General features: G+C 40.7%; 1 protein-coding gene across 1 annotated transcript in view; it reads right to left on the bottom strand.

The window, feature by feature from the left end:
* Positions 1 to 21311, bottom strand: part of ROCK1 (Rho associated coiled-coil containing protein kinase 1) — a gene marked incomplete at both ends in the record, with an annotated part of 146004 nt that overhangs the window by 42755 nt on the left and 81938 nt on the right. The window contains 9 exons of the mRNA XM_080714719.1: positions 1982 to 2076; positions 4764 to 4833; positions 5957 to 6141; positions 7538 to 7698; positions 12624 to 12774; positions 13793 to 13899; positions 17733 to 17979; positions 18074 to 18165; positions 19439 to 19574. Of these exons, the coding sequence (XP_080570845.1) occupies positions 1982 to 2076; positions 4764 to 4833; positions 5957 to 6141; positions 7538 to 7698; positions 12624 to 12774; positions 13793 to 13899; positions 17733 to 17979; positions 18074 to 18165; positions 19439 to 19574 (1244 nt within the window). The remainder of the gene's footprint in view (positions 1 to 1981; positions 2077 to 4763; positions 4834 to 5956; positions 6142 to 7537; positions 7699 to 12623; positions 12775 to 13792; positions 13900 to 17732; positions 17980 to 18073; positions 18166 to 19438; positions 19575 to 21311) is intronic.

Below are 21311 nucleotides of genomic sequence, written 5' to 3'. Positions count from 1 at the left end.
GTATTTGGAAACAGGGCCTTGCTAAGTTGCTGAGGCTGGCTTTGAAACTCCTGTCTCAACCTCTCCAAGTACTAGGATTATAGGTGTTTACCCAGCAAGAAGGCTATTTTTTAAAGAGAAATTTAACTGTATGTTTATATAACAATGTGAATAACTAAGAAAAGGAAAAAATATGTAGAAATGATGAGAGAATGAGTAGGCAAAAGGAGCAGAAGGGCTGGCCTTTGCTAAGAGCACATTCCGTCCATTTACATCATTGGAAGGAAGACATGGTCTATAGGTACAGACAGATATGTTAGCAGATACGATAATGAAAAGGACAGATGTTCTCTTCGGACTTCTAGGAAACAAGCCTGTTAGCTGACTATGACAATGAGGAGGAACTGGAGATTTGAGGAGAAAGAAAAAAATACTAATTAGTAGTTATACAAGCCGGTGGGTGGTGGCACATGCCTGTAATCCTCATACCTGGGGGGCCAAGAAAGGAGGACTGCAGGTTTGAGGCCAGTTTCAGCAATTTAGCTAGACCCTGAGGAACTTAGCGACACTGTTTCAAAATAAAAAAAGAATGGGGTTGTAGCTCAGAGGTAGAATGTCCCTGGCTTTAATAACTAGTACCACCCCCCTCAAAAAAAGAGTAGAAGAGTTAATACATTAGAAAAAGACGGAATACTGCCAATATACGGCTTTAGAAATATAACATGTTCTTATTTAGGGTTACTGATTGGCATGAAATTGTGATAGAAATATCTGAGTTACACTGTACCTCAGTAGCAGAACATGTGCTCAGCATACACATGGCCCTGGGTTCAATCCCCAGCACCCCTTCCCCCATAATGCTCTGTATCCCAACAAGAAATGTAGAATTATAAAAGTGAAATATCTTTATTTTACAATAAGGATCTAATATTGTTTTGCTTTAACAATAAAGTAACTAAAATAGTTAAAATTTCTTTGAAAGGAGGTTAAATGACAGAGAATATACCAATGTCAGTCAACTACTTTGAGAGCTATGAGAGGCCAGCTGGATGAGTCACCATTTTGGGAGCCGGTCAGCGCAACACAACCTCACACAACTTTATAAGGTTTACTTGTTTCTGTATTTACTGAGTGGTACGAAGGCAATGAACCCAGGGCTGTGAGCATGCTTGGCAAGAGCTATCTATAGCCCATGTGTTCTTAAGCATCCTAAGACTAAGAAGACCATAAATACTTAACCTACCTTAAACTGACGATCTGTGAATACAGAATAAATTATTTATACATAAATGCCTGAGCCGGGCATGGTGGCGCACGCTTGTAATCCCCGTGCTTGGGAGGCGGAGACAGGAGGATCGCGCAGGTTCGAAGCCAGCCACACTGGCTTAAGAGACCCTGTTTCCAAATAAAATATAAAAAAGGCCTGGTAGTGTAGCCCGGAGGTAGAAGGCCCCTGGGTTCCATCCCCAGCACCACCAAAAATAAATAAATAAAAATTTAAAAAATAATAAATGCCTAAGATTGAGAGCCCTTGAAAAAAACTTATCCAAAAATTTATGGTGACAATTTGAAACAGTAAATTTCTATGCAGCTGCTATATAATTAGCTTATTACACTGTTTCTTTGCCCTAAAGGTAAATTTCAACCTAATATGATCTGTTCTCAAATAACCCAATAAAATGTGCAACACTCTTCAAAATAATGGCACACTCACTATCTTTATCTATTTATTTAAAAATTTTTGGTACTAAGGATTGAAACCAGGGGCATTCTACATCCAAGCTACACCACCAGGTCTATTTTTTATTTGGAAATGGTCTCACTAAGTTGCCGAGAGCCTCACTAAGCTGCTGAGGCTGGTTTTGAACCTGCAATCCTCCTGTCTCAGCCTCCCAAGCACAGGGATCACAGGTGTGCACTACCATGCCTAGTTACTATCTTTAAAATTAAAGTTAATGCTTTGCTCTAGTAGCAATTCTTGTTCTAAACCAAATGGACATACTTTTCATTTTGTAGTTCTTGTATCTTCTTTAAATTTTCTCTGTTTTTTTCCTCAATTTCTTCTTTAAGTTCCTTTACCTGGGTCTTATAAAGTGTCTGCAAAACAAGTGATAAGAAATGTCTTCACGATGGATTACAAACGTTCAGCAGGTTCTTACAGAATTAAATAAGCAATATGACCCAACAATCCCATTCCCGACTTAACCCACGGCAGTCTTACTCCTGAACTTTTCCCTAGCGCCTTATGCATGCACAGCATCTCCAAACTGGAGCAAGTCAAATGGCCGTCAGTACATGGGCTTAAAAAACTGGCGCACCCACACTATGCAGCATAAAAAAGAATCAACTACTGATATACAACATAAAACAACAGAGTGAAATAAACTTGAGGCCAGAGAGTGCATGCTGTTTAATTTCAAATACACAAAATTCTAGAATAGGGGAAAAACCAGTGGACAGAAATCAGTTATCAGAAAGAGGTGTGTGGGGAAAGACTGCAAAAGGGACACAGACTTCTGTGGTGAAGAAATTCCTAGAAATGTTGATTCTGTGGTATTTACATGAGCATATACTCAGAAAGGGTACATTACACAGAAATTATACAAGCTATAGTGTGTGTGTGTATATATACACATACATATGTATATATGTATATATGTATATATATGTATATATGTATATATATGTATATATGTATATATATGTATATGTATGTGTATATATATGTGTGTATATATATATATATATATATATATATTTTTTTTTTTTTTTTTTTGCGGGTCTGGGGATGAAACCCAGGGGCATTTGACCTCCGAGCTACAGCCCCTGCCCTATTTTTATTCTTTATTTTGAAATCGCGTCTGAGTTGCAGAGGGCCTCACTAAGTAGCTGAGGCTGTCCATGAACCGCGTTCCTCCAGTCTCAGCCTCCCGAATGCTGGGATTACAAGTGAGTGCCACCACGCCCAGCTAAGTTATAGTTTTTTTTTAAGAAAACACTGAAGAAATCTAGGAAGTACTACTCATTTAACTTTTATTTTTTAATTTTTTTTTGCAATACTAGGAATGGAACCCAGGGGCATTCTACCTCTGAGCGACACCCCCAGCCCTACTTTTTATTCTTTATTTTGAAACAGGATCTGAGTTGCAAAAGGCCTCACTAAGTAGCTGAGGCTGAGAACTGTGATCCTCCTGTCTCAGCCTCCCAAATGCTGGGATTACAAGAGTGCACCACCGCACCTGGTTCAGTACTACTTGTGTAAAAGTTTAGTTCTAAGCTGGGTGTGGTGGTGCGTGCTTTGCTTAGGAGGCTGAGACAGGAGGACCACAGGTTTTGTGGCTAGCCTTAGCTATTTAATGAGGCCCTCCACAATTTAGTGAGACCTTGTTTCAAAATAAGGAATAAAAAATAGGGCTGGGGGCTTGGCTCAGAGGTAGAATGTCCCTGGGTTCAATCCCCTTTACTGTAAGAAAAGAGAAAAAAAAAAGGGTTTAGTTCTTGGCTAGGCATGGTAGCATAAGTTTATAATCCCAGAGCGTGGGAGGCTGAGACAGGAGGATTGCAGGTTTGCAGCCAGCTGTAGTAATGTAGTAAGGGATCTCCATAACTTAGTGAGACTGTTTCAAAATAATAAGTAGGAGCCGATCTGGGCATGGTGGCGCATGCTTGTAATCCTAGTACTTGGGAGGCTGAGACAGGAGGATCACACAGGTTCGAAGCCAGCCTCAGCTACTTAATGAGGCTCTCAGCAACTTCATGAGACCCTGTTTCCAAATAAAAAGCATAAAATAGGTCTGGGAGTATAGCCTGGAGGTAGAAAAGCCCCTGGGTTCCACCCCCAGTAACACACACACACACACACACACACACACACACACACACACACACACACACACACAAAGTAGGAGCCAAGTGTGGTGGCACACACTTGTAATCCCAGCATTTGGGAGGCTGAGACAAGAGGATCACGGTTCACAGACAGCCTCAGCTACTTAGTGAGGCCCTTTGCAACTCAGTGAGACCTTGTTTCAAAATAAAGAAGAAAAATGGGGATGGGGTGTAGCTTGGGCAGGATGCCCCTGGGTTCAATCCCCAGTGTCAAAAATAAAAGAAAAAGAACAAAAAAAAAAAAAAAAAGAAAGAAAAGAAAAGAAAAAAAGAAAAGAAAAAAACAAGGAAAAAAAACCTTGGCCTACAGAAATATTAAGAATTAAAATGATATGTATGGCGAGAAAGTCAAACAAATTCACGTAAGGTACATACGGGAAAAAGTTCTCCAATATTAGTTATATCTACAACTCAAAGACCACCTTTTATTTTTCTTTTTGTGGCCCAGGGGCATTCTATCTTCAAGCTACCCCTTCAGTCCTATTTTTCTTCTTCATTCTGAAACATGGTCTAAGATGCGGAGGCTTGAGTACGTGAGGCTGACCGTGCATCTTGTAATTGTCCCGTCGCAACACCGTGCCCAGCTCCAAGACCACTTTAATGTGTATTTTTAGCCATATAGTATAATTGGTATTTTAAAGCAAATGAATTTGCTTTGTTGGAGTGTTACTCACAGCTCTAATTTGATGGGGCTCTGGAAATATTTGCCCCCAAATGTTCATTTCTTTACCTTACACCATGAATTTAGATTCTGGTATAAAATTTAGACACGGAGATGGAAAGAGAGAATACTCTTTACAGCCATTTACAAAACAATCAGTTTGCATAAAGTATCGAAATGCCCTGTTTCAGGTCAGATTCGAGCAGTCCCCATGTTCAGGATGCTTCCCACTTACCGAGAAATACTGCTCAGCCTCCAGCTGGTCCTGTAGCTCTCGCATCTGCCCTTCGTTTCCTCTGTATTGTCTTTAGACAAAAGGAAAAACAGTAAACAAATGCTGCTGTTTATACTAGACTTCATATTATCTTTGTTAAAGTTGGTAACACAGAAAGGTTTAGTACAATAACCTTTCTTTTTAAAACTACACTTCAGCATACAGTGTTGCATTACTGATTAGTTTGGTCAGGCCAAATTGTCTAGTTTCATCTTGCTCCTTATAAAATGGTGCTGTGCAAACTGGGCATGGTGCCACACACCTGTAATTCCAATTCTTGGAAGGTTGAGACAGGAGGATCATAGTTCGAGGACAACCTCCGCTACTTAGTGAGGCCCTCCGCAACTTGGTGAGACCTTGTTTCAAAAACAGAGAATAAAAAAAAAGAGCAGAGGGTGTATCCTGGAATAAGAATGCCCCTGGGTTCAATTCTCAGTACCACAAAAAATAAAGTAAAATAAAACAATGCTTTGTAAAATAGAGGGAACTGTTTTCTAATGAAGGCCACTTTCAGGAGGTCATTAATTGTAGGTTTATCCAAACTACAAAAAGAAAAATTTTCAGAAAGCATCTTGGGAGGCTGAGACAGAAGGATCACTGATTTGAAGATAGTCTCAACAGCTAAATTGAGACCATTCCAAAATAAAAAAATAAGCCAGGAGTGGTGGCACACTCTTCTAATCCCAGTACTTAGGAGGCTGTGACAGGAGGATCACAGGTTCAAAGGCTGTGATCAGCTACTTAGTGAGGCTCTGAGTAACTCAGTGAGACCTTGTTTCCAAATAAAATATAAAATAGGTCTGGGTGTGTAAAAGACACTGTACTCTAATATGAAAAACCTCAAAGAACTATCAAGTCTAATTCTAGTTTCCAAAATAAAGAAAGCTTAGTAAGAAAAAAATTACCCCTGATTTTTATAACTGGTCTGAAGAAATGTGATGTCTTTATGGATATTGAGGATTTTCCATCATAAACAGACTCGTTATAAAGTCTGCTGCCTACTTTTACTCTCTTGCAAACCTCCTTTGCGACAAACTTCTTTATACTTTTTGTCTTTCACAAAATCTGAGTACATAATCTGAACAGACATAAAATATCAAACACACAAGCCAGTTGAACCTAAGAAAGAAATCACAATGGTATTTCCGACTTACTTTGTAAGCTGAGCTAACTCAAATTCTAATAATCTCTTTGCTTCTAATAAAGTATTTATTTCCTGTTTCATCTGCTTTCCTAAGCCTTTTAAGTTATCTGCCTCAAACGCATGAGTCTTCAGTTCACTTTGTAACAACAGTCGCTTGCTTGATTCCTGCTCCAGCTGGAGGGTTAGATTCTTAACCTAAGAATGAGAAAAAATAATTGGCATATTAAATTTTTTATAATATATTTGAAAGAACACTATTCAAATCTCAAGATTATAATTCTTTATACAAATAAAGAATGTTAGTATTCTAAGGAGTCACCACTGTTCTTTGTACTTATCACTGTAGATTTACCATTAAGTCAAATCAATTCTCAAGTTTCAGACATTAGATCCTATAGGAAAAAAAATCTAGTTCCTTTCTTTTGCAACCAACATGGAAATATTAATATACAAAGTGATTCTAAAAGCTGCTTTAGGGGCACATTCCCAAAAGGGTGTTTAAATTTACCTATTCGTTCATGAATATTTATGTGTTCCAGTCTACAATCCTCCAAAGCTTACAAGACAAATTAAATATTCAATTCAATAAATATTTATAAAGTTCTTATTAGGTGTTGGGTCCATTAACTGAAAATCCTTACAGCGGCTGTGATTCTTATTTAAACCCTATGGTGGGTCACTGGCTCTCGCCCTGTCCTGTCCTATCTCTGGCCATTCTGCACAACATGATGGCGCTGTCCAGACCTCCAAGCCCCGAGCTCCTCACCCCAGCCTTCCACTGGGCTCCTCCTGTTGTCTTCCCCTCCTCTGGAGGGCTGCAGACTAAAACACACGGAAACCTAATTGATAAAATTCACATCTGTAACTTAGTGAGACCGTTTCAAAATAAAGAATAAAAAATGGGGTAGGGGGTGTAGCTCAGAGGTCAAATGCCCCTGGGTCCCACCCCCAGACCCGTGCAAAAAAAAAGAAATTATGTTTTTAAAATGACTGAAAACTATTATTAATATTTTTTTGCGTGTGTGTGTGGTACTGGGAGTGGAACCCAGGGGCTTTTCTACCTCCAGGCTATACTTCCAGAGCTATTTTATACTTTATTTGGAAACAGGGTCTCACTAAGATGCTGAGAGCCTAAGTAGCTGAGGCTGGCTTTGAAACCGGATCCCCCTGTCTCAGCCTCCCAAGCATGGGGATTACAGGTGTGCGCCACCACGCCCGGCGACTGGAAGTTTCAATACACATTCCTCCTGTGTGCTAGCTCTGACGGGCATCTCCGATCTCTCTTGTTAATTCTATACGCTAGCATCGAGTTGTCCCCGAATGTTTTCCCCTAGAGCTCCTATACAAATTTTAATGAGCGTCAATACTTTGGCCCCAAAGTTTTCACATGACTCTCAACCTGTTTTCTCTGGTCAAGGAAGGATTTGAATTTAAAATTCTAGGTGCTAGAGTGATCATACCATATGGATCATATACGCACATGGGTATTTCACTCAAATCTTCCCTATGGAGTTTAAATTACAGATAATTGTTCAATACTAACTTAGGATAGTTTCTCTTTAAGAAACTAAAACCAGAAGCATTTCCTTACTTCATCCTCCATCCTTTCTTTGTTTTCCACCAAATGCTCCAGCTTCTGCTGAGACTGCTTCAGGTCGACGTCCAGCATGGAGCACTGTTTCTCCACCTGAACAGCTCTATTTTCTGCCTTCTCGCGGGCGTCTCTCTCTTCCTTCAGCTTTTTTTCCATCTCTGTGACAGGAAACAGTTACAAACATACACTTAAAGAGTATCTTAGTATTTTTCACTTTACATGGTCTCTAATTTTTTGTGTGTGGCATTGGGGATTGAACCTAGAGGCATTCTACCTCTGAGCTACATCCCCATCCCTATTTTTTTATTATTTGTTTTGAAACAGGATCTCACTAATTGCGGAGGGCCTCACTAAGTAGCTCAGGCTGTCCTCGAACCTATGATCCTCCTGTCTCAGCCTCTGAAATGCTGAGATTACAAGCATGTGCCACCAGGCCTGGCTTGTAAATTGGTTTTAAACATCCTTTTGTTTTAATTCTGGGACTCAGAGCTATTAATTATAGAAGTTTTAATGTTATCTGAATTATATGTATGGTGAGATTTCTCTAATGAAAAAGTTGCAAAATACAATAAAGTAATAAAAATAATAGCTTTTAAATCTAGCCCCTGCCCAATGATATAAGATTATTCAACATCATTTTCAGACCAGAAGAGAAAGGTTATAGATGGGAAGACAGCAGAGTAACAAAGAGAAAACTGGAGGTCGAGCCAGTAAGCACAGAATATGGCTGTGGTTATTAACCTACACCTTGCATTGTCTTGGAAAAGTTGCAAGAGGTTTGAGACTATGATAGGAACTCCATGTTCATGACAGTATACCACCAGAAGTACTGGTGTACACTGAGGTGCCTTTTTTGAGATATGGTAAATAAGGTTCTGAGAAATGAACTTTCTCATGGCTACACCTAGGGCTCTGTACCATAGGATTCCAGCTTGGTGAGTCTGCTTTCACTCTGAGGCTGCCCTCTAGGTGACGGAACAGAACCCCTCAGCATGGACCTTCCTCGCCTGGCCCACAGACTTGTGAGCGTAGCTGCACCAATACAATCATCACCACGTAATTCCCTTCTAACCATCACACGCCCACTGCCTCATGTCCTGACTCCTGATACACCTCCCTTGAGCTCTAACGGAGTGTTCAGTATCTCCACATAGATACCTGGTAAACTTGTCAAAGTTAATATATCCTGTGTGGAGGGGTGGGGTGGGTGGCCTGCTAGGGACTGAACCCAGAGCCCATGCATACTAAACATGTGTTCTACTATCGAGCCTCATCAGCCCCACCCTCAAACTTAGCATGTCTCAACAGGTGCCCCTGCCTCCCTCTCGCCCCCCAGCTGCTCCCACCCACTCACCTCAACCTCAGTCTGAGATGACCAGCCACTCAGCGGCCTAAGCCCGGATTCCTCTTTTTGCTTCTTTCCATCTGACTCACCACCACTCTTGTCCTCTATCTCCAATCTTTCCATCCCTACTACCAACAGAGCACAGCCTACGGCATGCTAAGTCCTCTCTCTCTTTTCACTTTGTGTGTGGGTCTGGGGATGGAACGCAGGGGCATTCGACCTCCTAGCTACATCCCCTGCCCTATTTTTTTATTATTTATTTTGAAACAAGGTCTAAGTTGCAGAGGGCCTCACTAAGCTGAGGCTGTCTGCAAACCGTAATCCTCCAGTCTCAGACTCCCGAATGCCCGGCTTCTCTTTGCACCACTGTCTCTCTTCAAAGCATTCACCAAACACCATCAAGAACAGTCTTTCAAAAACAAAATATAGGAGCCGGGCATGGTGCTGCACACTTGTAATCTCAGTACTTGGGAGGCTGAGAAAGGAGGATCACAGGTTTGCGGCCAGCCTCAGCAACTTATTGAGGTCCTCTGCAGCACAGCAAGACCTTGTTTCCAAATAAAGAATAAAAATCGGGCTGGAAGCTGGGCGTGGTGGTACAAGCTTGTAATCCCAGTACTTGGGAGGCTGAGACAGAGGATCACAGATTCGTGGCCAACCTTGGCTACTGAGAGACCCTGTTTCAAAATAAAGAATAAAAAATAGGGCTTGGGATGTAGCTCAGAGGTAAAATACCCCTGGATTCAATCCCTAGTACCATAAAAAAAAAAAAAAAAAAAGGGCGGGGGATGTAGCTCAGGAAATGATCTGAGTTCAATCCCCAGTACCACACACACACAAATCACATATCCCAGGGCAGATTAAATATTCCAACAGCTTCCTACTATTCTTACGATATTGAAACTTACTGTCTGCTCTGCTTGAAATATACTTCCCGTGTGTGTGTGTGTGTTTGTGTGTGTGTGTGTGTGTGTGTGTGTGTGTGTGTGTGTGTTACTAAGGATTAAATCATGGGGCATTCTACCTCTGAGTTACACCACCAGTCCTGTTTTTTTTGTTTTTTCGGTACTGAGGATTGAATCCAGGGGCATTCTGCCATCAAGCTCAACCCCCAGGCCTATTTTTTATTCTTTATTCTGAAACAGGGTCTTACTAAGTATCTGAGACTGGCCAGGAACCTGCAATCCTCCTGTCTCAGCCTCCTAAGTACTAGTTTTACAGGTGTACGCCACAATGCCCAGCTTACCCGCCCTATTTTTAATTGCTGAGGCTGGCCTCGAACTTCTGTTCCTCCTCGTCTCAGCCTCCTCTCAGTACTGGGATTACAGGCTTATATATCCGGCTCTTCAAACTCTTTTTTTTTTTTTTTGGTGGTACTAGGGGTTGAATGCTAAGGCATTCTATCTCTGGGCTACACCCAGCTCTACTTTTATTTTTGTTTTGCTCTAGCTCTTTTAACAGCTGTTTCACGTTTTTATCCCCTGCGATACTGGGGATGGAACCCAAGGGCATTCTACCTCCAAGCTAAACTCTTAGCCCTATTTCTTATTCTTTATTTTGAAACAGGATCTCACTGAGTTGCAAAGGTCTCACTAAGTAGCTGAGACTGGCTGTGAACCCGGATCCTCCTGTCTCAGGCTCCCAAATGCTGGGATTACAAGTGTGCGTACCACGCTCCGCCAGCTGGTTCACTTTTGACTTTCAGTTTCTTTCTTCAAATGTTACTAGCTCAGGGAGAGAGCCCTTTCCTCAGTACTTCACCTAAGGTTGTGCCACTCTGAAACAATTACACTGGCGTGTGTGTATACATACATACGTGTGTGTATTTATATGTGTGTGTGCGTATATATACTGTTTACAGGTATATCTATTTTTTTTTTCTTTTTTGCAGTACTGGGAATGAAACCCAGAGGCATTCTACCTCCGAGCTACACCCCAGCCCTATTTTTTTTTTATTCTTTATTTTGAAACAGGGTCTCACTGAGTTACAAAGGGCCCCATTAAGTAGCTGAGGCTGTGCATGAACTGCAATCCTCTCTCAGCCTCCCAAATGCTGGGATTACACACATGCGCCACCACGCCCTGCTCCTACAACTATTTTCATTCATGTATTTATTTGCTTTTTGTCTATCATCACCATCTTACTGTAATCTCTAAAGAAAGGCTTTCTGTCAGTCTCATTTTCTGCTATCACCACCTGTGGTGAGCAGTCAGTACTTAACATGTGTGAAAGAAATAAAAGCAGCTTAATACTGCTGAAGGACAGGGTACACAAAAGAAAGTGCACAACATTAAGTTTATAAAAACAGGTGGGTGCCAATTCAAACACTCAATATATCATAAGGAGTTTAAAATATACCTTGTAGAGCTGGGCGTGGTGAGGCACGCTTGTTGAGACAGGAGAAACCAGGTTCCCCGCCAGCCTCAGCTACTTGGTGAGGCCTTCCTTAACTTAGTGAGACTTTGTTTCAAAATAAAGAATAAAAAATTGGGCTGCACCTCGTGCTGGGGAGGCTAAGACAGGAGGATCGAGGATCACACAGGTTCGAAGCCAGCCTCAGCTACTTAGTGAGGCTCTCAGCAACTTAGTGAGACCCTGTTCCGAAATAAAATATAGCCCGGAGGTAGAAAGCCTCTGGGTTCCACTCCCAGTACCACACACACACACAAATGATGATGATGATGATGATAATGATAATAATAATAATAACAACAACAACAACAACAATAATAACAACAGCAATAAAATCTTGGGCTGGGTGTGTAGTTTGGAGGTCAAATGCCCATGGGTTCGATCCCCAGTACCTCAAAAAAAGTATATATACCTTGTAAACAATAAAAAGGCACTATAAAAAATTTTAGGAAGACTAGCATAGTAAGATCTGAGTTAAAAACAACAACAACAAATCATCACTATTACTTAAGTGAAGAAAATGAACTAACTAGTAGAACAATTTTTGGTAGAGTCAAAACTAAGTCAAAGCTGGGCGTGGTGGCGCACGCTTGTAATCCTCACGCTTGGGAGGCTGAGGCAGGAGGATGGCACAGGTTCGAAGCCAGCCTCAGCTACTTAGTGAGGCTCTCAGCAACTTAGTGAGACCCTGTTTCCAGGACTCCTGGGTTCCACCCTCAGTACCACACACACACACACACACAAAACAATAACAACAACAACAACAACAACAACAAAACTAAGTCTACTACAGCAGATTAAGTTGAACAAAGACGTCATCATGAACTGAAAGGAAACTGAATCATAAGCAGCACTCAATTCTATATAGGTATATCAGTTGGAAGTAGAATTCTTGAATGGTTTCCAAGTTTCTGATTTGAGATCCTGGATGTTGAGTAAGACCATCATCTACAGACTATGGTAATATTTACTATTTACTTGATACTTTCTAAGGCACAGACCCATTTCCTCGTTTTTTTGTTTTTTTTTTTAAAACATAGAATGTTTAGCCGGGCGTGGTGGCGCACGTTTGTAATCCCAGTACTTGGGAGGCTGAGACAGGAGGATCGCACAGGTTTGCAGCCAGCCTCAGCTACTGAGTGAGGCTCTCTGCAATCTAGTGAGATCCTTTTTCCAAATAAAACATAAAAATAGTTCTGGGAGTGTAGCCTGGAGGTAGAAGGGCTCCTGGTTCTCATCCCCAGTACCCCCCACCACCCCACACACAATGTTTAAATAGATTATTTAAAATTAACTTTATAGAAAATATTACAACTAGCACTTACCACACATTGCTGCCGACTTTGCCTCCTCAATGGACTGATGCTTGTCAGTCAAACGAGCCTTGGTTACCTTGTGTTCATTTATCTCTTGTTCTAACCTTTGTTGCAATGATTTAAGCTTGTAGTTTAAATCTATCTCTAAATTATTCTTTTCCTGTAAAATTAGAATGAAAGTCATGTAATAAATGACTCAGCAGACACAAGATTAAATCTTACATTATTTAACATCCCTTAAGACAGAAATAAATTACTTTTATAATCAGGTTTCAGACTAGACTCAGCAACCTAGCGAGGACTTCAGAAACTTAGTGAGACCTGTTTAAAAAAAAAAAATAGGGTTGGGGGTCTAGCTCAGAGGTAAAATGCCCCTGGATTCAATTCCCAGAAACAAAACAAAATAAAATTGCCAGGCATGGTGGTGCACGCTTGTAATCCCCGCGCTTGGGAGGCTAAGACAGGAGGATCGCGCAGGTTCAAAGCCAGGCTTAGCTGGCTTAAGAGACTCTGTTTCCAAATAAAATATAAAATAGGTCTGGGAGTGTAGCCCAGAGGTAGAAGACCCCTAGGTTCCATCCCCAGTACCGCCAAAAACAAACAAACAAACAAACAAATAAACAAATAAATGAATGTAATTTTCCAGCTAGGCACAATGGCACATGCCTATAATCCCAGTACTTGGGAAGCCAGGACAGGACTGCTGTTTTCAAGGCTAGTGCCTGGTAACTTAGTGAGTTGTTTACAAACCAAAGCAATTTGTGATGGTCTCTTAGCACTGAATATTAAACATTCCCAGGCAGGTGTGGAGGTGCGTGCTTGTAATCCTAGTACTTGGGAGGTTAAGACAGGAGGATCACAGGTTCAAAGCTAGCCTTGGCAATTTAGAGAGGCTCTTAGCAACCTACCGAGCCACCGGTTCCAAAAAAGAAATAGTACTGAGGGTGTAACCTGGAGGTAGAAAGGTTCAATCCCCAGTACCACAAAATAAAAAAGAAAGAAAATGTTCTCAAGAGTACAAACATAGTAACAAGACCCTAAATAAGACACACATCCCCACACACCAATGAAGCAAGCAAACACAAAAACATCTAGAAATATGTCTATATAAATATTAGGAGCAAACCTTGACAACTACTGAAGACTGCCTGATGACTGAGAGATACCATGCCTCTCACCTTTTCTGAATGATTGAGCATGTCTTGAGCCTCTTTCCTTTCTTCCTCCACTTTCTCAAGGTTGTGTTTGAGATGTTTCACTTCTTCTTGTAGAGATGCAATTCGAGCTATCAAGTGGGGGAAAAAGCCCAAGTCTGTTTATCACTGAAAGAAGTCTCTCTGTTCAGAATGATTATTGAGATTAAAAATTTCCTGTTCAGATACTATTTAGTTAGTTATTTAGTAGTATTGGGGATTGAACCAGAGACATTCTACCTCCAAGTTATATCCCCTGGCTGATTTTATTTCTTATTTGGAAACAGGGTCTCACTAAGCTGCTGAGGCTGGCTTCAGACCTGGGATCCTCCTGCCTCAGCCTTTTCAGTACTGGGATTACAAGATTGCGGCACCACACTCAGCTCAGATACAATTTATTAAGAGTTTTTCTGGTAGTACACATAGTAAACAGTAATAAAAATATCAATGTATCCCATTAAGATGTATGACTAGAATGCACCAAAAAACAAATCAGTGTAACTGGATATTATCTACTGCACATTTATTTTCTAAGTGGCCAAGAGATGCAGCCTGAGTATGGGACAAAAATGAGAGCCGAATTCTTGCCGAGCGCTCTCTTCTCACACATTAAAGGCGACACCTTCAGTTAATTAAAGCAAGTATTCCTTAAGTGCCGTGAATGTGTCTGATACTCTGCCAAGAGTTTAGTAAAACTGATCTTAGCTTAATGGAGCCAAACTCCATTTTTATAGAAAACTAGGTTTTATTTATTTTTAATTTTCTTTTTTTTTTTTTTGGTGGTACTAGGAGTGAAACCTAGGGGCTTTCTACCTTTTGGGCTATACTCCCAGACCTATTTTGTGTTTTATTTGAAAACAGGGTCTCACTACATTGCTGAGAGCCTCAATCAGTAGCTGAGGCTGGCTGCTAACCTGCAAGATCCTCCTGTCTCAGCCTCCCAAGCGCTGGGATTACAAGAGTGCACCACCATGCCTGGCCTGAAAACTAAGTTTCAAAGAATAAAAAATAGGGCTAGGGGTGTCGTGCCAAAAAAACAAACAAACAAAAACCCTAAAAGAGCTTTAGAACTGAAAAGATTTCCATTCTAATTCCCTTGATTACAGAAACAGAAAGGAGGTAAGACTTTTACATGGCTAACATGCTATATTAAAGGGACTAGAAAATGTGACTTAAGAAGTATGAGGCGTTCCTAATACATACAAAGAGGCTACTTTTTTGGTTATATTCAGGTCTATTTTAAGCCTGGTGCCTGAGAAGAAGGATTGCACAACACTCCTCAGCCCTGAACCAATGGAAGATTCCAATTTCTGTTTCCATAGTCACCAAACCTGACCTTGACCTCTCTGCACAGAATTATAGCTAATCATCAAATCCCAGGAGATCCAAACTATGTTCCCATCTGTGGCTAAGGCTAGCAGACTCTCCCACTGGCCAAACTCTTCCTGAGAGGGCTAGCAACTTCCATGTGTGCCTGTTTTGATTAGACAGTATGGATACTGCCATTAATAGAAATAGAAAATAGAAAAAATATTTGAGAAGTAGATTAAGATAGATATCTTTTGAAATCAAAGAAATGCTATTTATCATTTTATAAGTGTTCCTTTACTATTGTACTCAGTCTTCCACTTTTAATATTTATTTATTTATTTATTTTTATTTATTTATTTTTGTGGTGATGGGATGGAACCCTGGTGCCTTCTACCTCCGGGCTATACCCCTGACCTATTTTATATTTTATTTGGAAAACAGGGTCTAAGTTGTAGAGGGCCTAAGTAGTTGAGGCTGACTTCGAACCTGCACGATCCTACTGTCTTAGCCTCCCAAGTACTGGGATTACAAGTGTGCGTCACCTTGCCCAGCTCCTATTTTTTATTTTGAAAGAGGGTCTCACTAAGTTGCAGAGGGCCTAAGTAGCTGAGGCTGGCTGCAAACCTATGATTCTCCTGTTTCAGCCTCCCAAATTCCAGGATCATAAACTTGTGCCACCATGCCCGGCTCAACTTTAGTTTTTTATTTTTACTTTTTGGTACTAGGAATCTACCCATTGGCATTCTACCTCTGAGTTACACCCCAGCCTTATTTTATTTTTATCTTGAAACAGAATCTTGCCAAATTGCTGAGACTGGCCTCAAATGTGCAACCCCCTAGTCTCAGCCTCCCAAGTACTGGGATTACAGTCATGAGCTACCACACCCAGCTAATCTTGCATTCTTAGTTTCACAAAGACTGCTGCTATCTCTAAAGTCCTAAACTTACCAAGTACCTAATTCTTTTTGTTTGTAATGGGACTCTGTATCTGCAAATGAGTTTCTATTTCTATCAAAAATGCATGAGAAATTCCCAGGATTTAACAGTGATAATCTGTTCTGTCTAGATTAGTTTCACTTTGAATTAAACCTTTATAAATTAGGCAAGTTTTTCAATTAGGTTTTCTGTTAATCTGGATGTAAAAACCAGAAGATATCATCATTATCTGCCTCACAAAAATGCTTGGGAAAGTGCAGAAATTACAATGTGCTACAGATTTAGGCATTATCCTCATAGAGAAAGAAGAATGCTAACCACTTCTGAGTTCACCAAAGTCATTTTTTTTCTTTCTTCCTTCTTTCTCCTTCCTTCCTTCCTTCCTTCCTTCCTTCCTTCCTTCCTTCCTTCCTTTTTGCTGGTTAGGGAATGGAACCCAGAGGCATTCGACCTCCGAGCTACACCCCCTGCCCTATTTTTTATTCTTTATTTTGAAGCCAGGTATCACTGAGTTGCAGAGGGCCTCACTAAGTAGTAGCTGAGGCTGTCCGCAAACTGCAATCCTCTGGTCTAAGCCTTCCGAATGCTGGGATTACAAGCGTGTGCCACCATACCCGGCTACCAAAGTCATTTTCTATATGAGAACATAATGATAAAAAAGTTACTTATAGCCGGGCGTGGTGGCGCACGCTTGTAATCCCTGCGCTTGGGAGGCGGAGACAGGAGGATCGCGCAGGTTCGAAGCCAGCCATGCTGGCATAAGAGACCCTGTTTCAAAAATATAAAATAGGTCTGGGAGTGTAGCCCGGAGGAAGGAGGGCTTCCAGGAACCCCAGTACCACCAAAAAAAAAAAAAAAATAAAATAAATAAAATAAAAAAATTTTAAAAAAAGTTACTTATATTTAAAAATGGCTAAAATGGTAATTTTGTTATATGTAATGTGTTTTGTTTTTTCGATGGTACTAGAGACTGAATCCAGGGGTATTCTACTCCTGGCTCTTTATTATTTTTATTTTGATAAAGGATATACCATACTGGCATCACACCTGTGATCCTTCTGTCTCAGGCTCCTAAGTACTGGGATTATAGGCATGTGCCACCATTCTCAGCTGTGTGTGTGTGTGTGTGTGTGTGTGTGTGTGTGTGTGTGTGTGTGTGTGTGTTTTAACACAATTAAAAAGAAAGGACAAACACTGTGTAATTCCACTAATATGAGGAGCCTCAAGTAATCAAGTTCATAAACACAAAAGTAGAATAGTGATTACTCAGGTCTGGGGGGAGGGGTTAGGTAAGACATACTGTTATGTAGGTAGAGTTGAAGCCAGGAGTCTGTAATAATCCCTGCAGGGAGGCTGAGATAGGAGGATCACAGGTTCAAGGACAGACTCAGCAAGCAGTGAGAAGCTCAGTAACATGGCAAGACCGTCTCAAATTAAAAATAAAATAAGGCTGGGGGTATAGCTCAGAGGTAGAATGCTCCTGAGTTCTACTCCCAGCACCAAAAACAAAAGGTAGAATTGTAGTCTAGAATGATTAAAAAAGTCCTAGAGATGGACAGTGGTGATGGTTGAACAAAATGTGAGTATATTTAATACCACTGAGCTGCACCTAGAAAGGTGGTTAAAAATGGTAAATGTTATGCTGTATTTATTTCACCACATTAAGAGAAACGATTACCTTGAAGGTCTCCAATCATTTCAGAGTCATGGCCTCTATCTCTTCGCTCAGCTTCCAACGCAGCTTGCAGCTGGTAGTAATCCTTGTCCGTCTGTGACTTGGCGCTCTCCAGGACTCTGTTTCTCTCCTGCAGTTCTCTGTTGAGGGACTCGAGCTGACTCACGGATCTGCTCATCTCTGTGTGACTCTTCCTTAGTCTTACAGCTGTGTCTGATTCTGTCCTAAGTAAGTCATTGGCTTCCTCTAGCTATTTAAAAAAGCAAGAAAGCAGAATTTTGACCAAAATGCAATCAAACTTATTTTAATTATAATTTCAAAAAAGAAACCCACCTGAAACTTACCTGTTTTTGTAACTGTGCCAGCTTTTCATTAGCAAGCTGTGAATTCTGACTTACTTTCTTTAAGTCTTCCAGCTGATCCTTTAATGTAGAAACTAGTCAATGACAAAACAGGTACAAGTTACAAATTTTTATTAGAGGAAAATATAAGTTCTTTTTTACTTTTTTTTTTTGTGGTACTGAGGGTGGAGCCCAGGGGCTTTTCTGCCTCCAGGCTATACTCCCAGACCTATTTTATACTTTATTTGGAAACAGGGTCTCACTAAGTTGCTGAGAGCCTCACTCGGTAGCTGAGGCTGTTGAACTTGTGTGATCCTCCTGTCTCAGCCTCCCAAGTACTGGGAATACAAGAGCACGCCACCACGCCTGGCATAAGTTCTTTTTTATAAATGACATTTACTCTGAAACATAATAGTTACCTAAATTAGGTCTATTCCCACTCCCCAAACCAAATTCTATCTTAAAGTACTTGCACTTAAAATCATCAAAAAGTAGATAATCATTTTGAAATATAGAGTGCAAAAACGGATTTCTTTCCATTGTGGTAATAATTCAAATTATTTCATACAAAAATGTATTATATTACTAATTACATTTACTTTTTTTTTTTTGCGGGTCTGGGGATGGAACCCAGGGGCATTCAACCTCCAAGCTACACCCCCTGCCCTATTTTTTTTAATTCTTTATTTTGAGACTGGGTCTCACTGAGTTGCAGAGGGCCTCACTAAGTAGCTGAGGCTGTCTGCGAACTGCGATCCTCCGGTCTCACCCTCCCAAATGCTGGGATTACAAGCCTGCGCCACCACACCTGGCTCATTTATATTGTTTATATGTTTTATCATTGTAAGCAATGCTACAAAATTTTATGCATATTATTAGACTGCATGCAGACATGCATATATGTAAGAGAAAGTAGAAGTAAAATCACTTAATCAAAGGGTATAGAAAACGATTTTAAATGTGTCTGTGACACTGGCATTAAAATATGAGACTCCAGCTTAGTAGTTCTCAAGTGGCTGTCAGAAATGCCTGGGGTGCTTAGAGAAAATATCGATGCTCAGGCCACATTCTGTGGCCGTAAAACTAGAACCACTGTGGCTGGGCGTCAGCACTCCTTCAAGTTTCCTGGAAAGTTCCAGTATGCATACAACGGTAAAAGTCACTAGTTATACACTACGTACCTTTAATATGTTATACATCTAACCAGAGATCTGGGTGCCTTGGGAAAATTATGGGCATTAAATGTAAGGTAACCTCATGAAAAAGGCATAGAGGATAGTGAGGGCAATCCCAGGGCTAGAGGTGTGCCTCAGCAGCACGCTGCTTGCCTAGAAAGTCCAGCATTTTTCAAACCAATTTACAACTTACCTTCATTTTCTACATTCCTCCTTTTCTCATTTTCTTGCTCAGCTTTTCTTTGGTACTCATTAATTCTATGCTGTAACAACATTTTCTCCTTCTCAATTTGAGACACTGTAGACTCTAGAGTTCTTCTTTGAGTCCCCTGAAATTATAATGACAAAAGTACCATTTTCATTAACACTTTTTGCCATTTATTTGAAGGAATACATTTTTATTCACTAAGTTGCAGAGGCCTCACTAAGTAGCTGAGCCTGGCTGCAAACCTGCGATCCTCCTGTCTCAGACTTCCATGTACTGGGATTACAAGCGTGCGCCACCATGCCCAGCTAGGAATACATTATTCTTTAAAAACTGAAAGACAAGTGCCGGGCATGGTGGCGCATGCTTGTAATCCCAGCGCTAGGGAGGCTGAGACAAGAGGATGGCACAGGTTCAAAGCCAGCCTCAGCTACTTAGTGAGGCTCTTAAAACTTAGTGAGACCCTGTTTTCAAATAGAGTATAAAATAGGTCTGGGAGTGTAGCCTGGAAGTAGAAAAGCCCCTGGGTTCCACCCCCAATACTACACACACACACACACACAAAATAAGACAAAATCTTAAGGTGGATTTTTTTTTTTTTTTTTTTTTTTTTGGTGGTACTGGGGTTCCTGGAAGCCCTTCTTCCTCCAGGCTACACTCCCAGACCTATTTTTATATTTTTGAAACAGGGTCTCTTACGGCTGGCTTCGAACCTGCGCGATCCTCCTGTCTCCGCCTCCCAAGCAGGGGATTACAAGCGTGCGCCACCACGCCCGGCTAAGATGGATTTCTTATGGTTCAAAATCAGACAGCACCTCCTGTAAGATGAGCTGCTACTAATGGATGAAGCTCGCCTTGTAATAACAGTGTCTTTAGTTTGAGCTAGATGTGTACAATTTTGAGTCTTTCGAATTCATGAACTTAAAATACAGCCCTATATATCTTACCTTCTCAAACAGAAAAGTTGTTGTATTAATTTAAGACAATCACATTGTATTATATCACTAATTTTTAAATTTACAATCCTCAATTTAATACATGTACGGGTCAAATAGTAATTACATCTCTAACAATCACTGCAAAGCTGAAATTGTTCCCAGTGGTTCCAAGAGTTCACCAGTCCATCTATGACTCCTCCCTTTCCCAACAATATTTTGCTTATCTTTTCTAAGATGTTCTATGTTTATGGCTGTTAGTACTGCCATAAATAAATAAATAAATAAATAAATAAATATAAAGGAGATACTTTAGAAAAAGAACGAGAGAAGGAAGGGCTCAAGTAAAAATTCCCAAATTTTGACAGCTTAAAATTTACCTTCTGTTTCTGAATTGCCACTTCTAGCATTATCTTGGTTCATTTTTTCTTTTTTTGGTACTGGGTTTGTACTCAGGGACATTCTACCATTGAGCTATACGCTCAGCCCTATTTTATTTTTCATTGTGACACAGTGTCTCACTAAGTTGCAGAGAGCCTCACAAGTTGCGAGGATCCTCCAGCCTAAGATCCTCCCGTCTCAGCCTCCCACACACTGGATTACAAGTGTGCGCCACCTTGCCTGGCTCCAGCATTGTCTTGTTTTTGATAGTTCACTTTTATCTTAAGACTCTACATCAGAAAAAACTGTTCTACAATGTTTTCTTGGGCGTTCCCACTTTAAGGAAAAATTATCTTTTTTATTTTTTATTTTTTGGTGGTACTGGGGATGTAACCCAGGGGACTTCTGCCTCCAGGTTACACTCCCAGACCTATTTTTTTATATTTTATTTGGAAACAGGGTCTCTTAAGCCAGTGCGGCTGGCTTCGAACCTGCGCGATCCTCCTGTCTCCGCTTCCCAAGAGCAGGGATTACAAGCGTGCGCC

The sequence above is a fragment of the Muscardinus avellanarius genome (genome assembly GCF_963383645.1).
Source record: "Muscardinus avellanarius genome assembly, chromosome: 17".
NCBI lineage: Eukaryota > Metazoa > Chordata > Mammalia > Rodentia > Gliridae > Muscardinus > Muscardinus avellanarius.
This window is presented reverse-complemented; position numbering and strand designations above follow the sequence as displayed.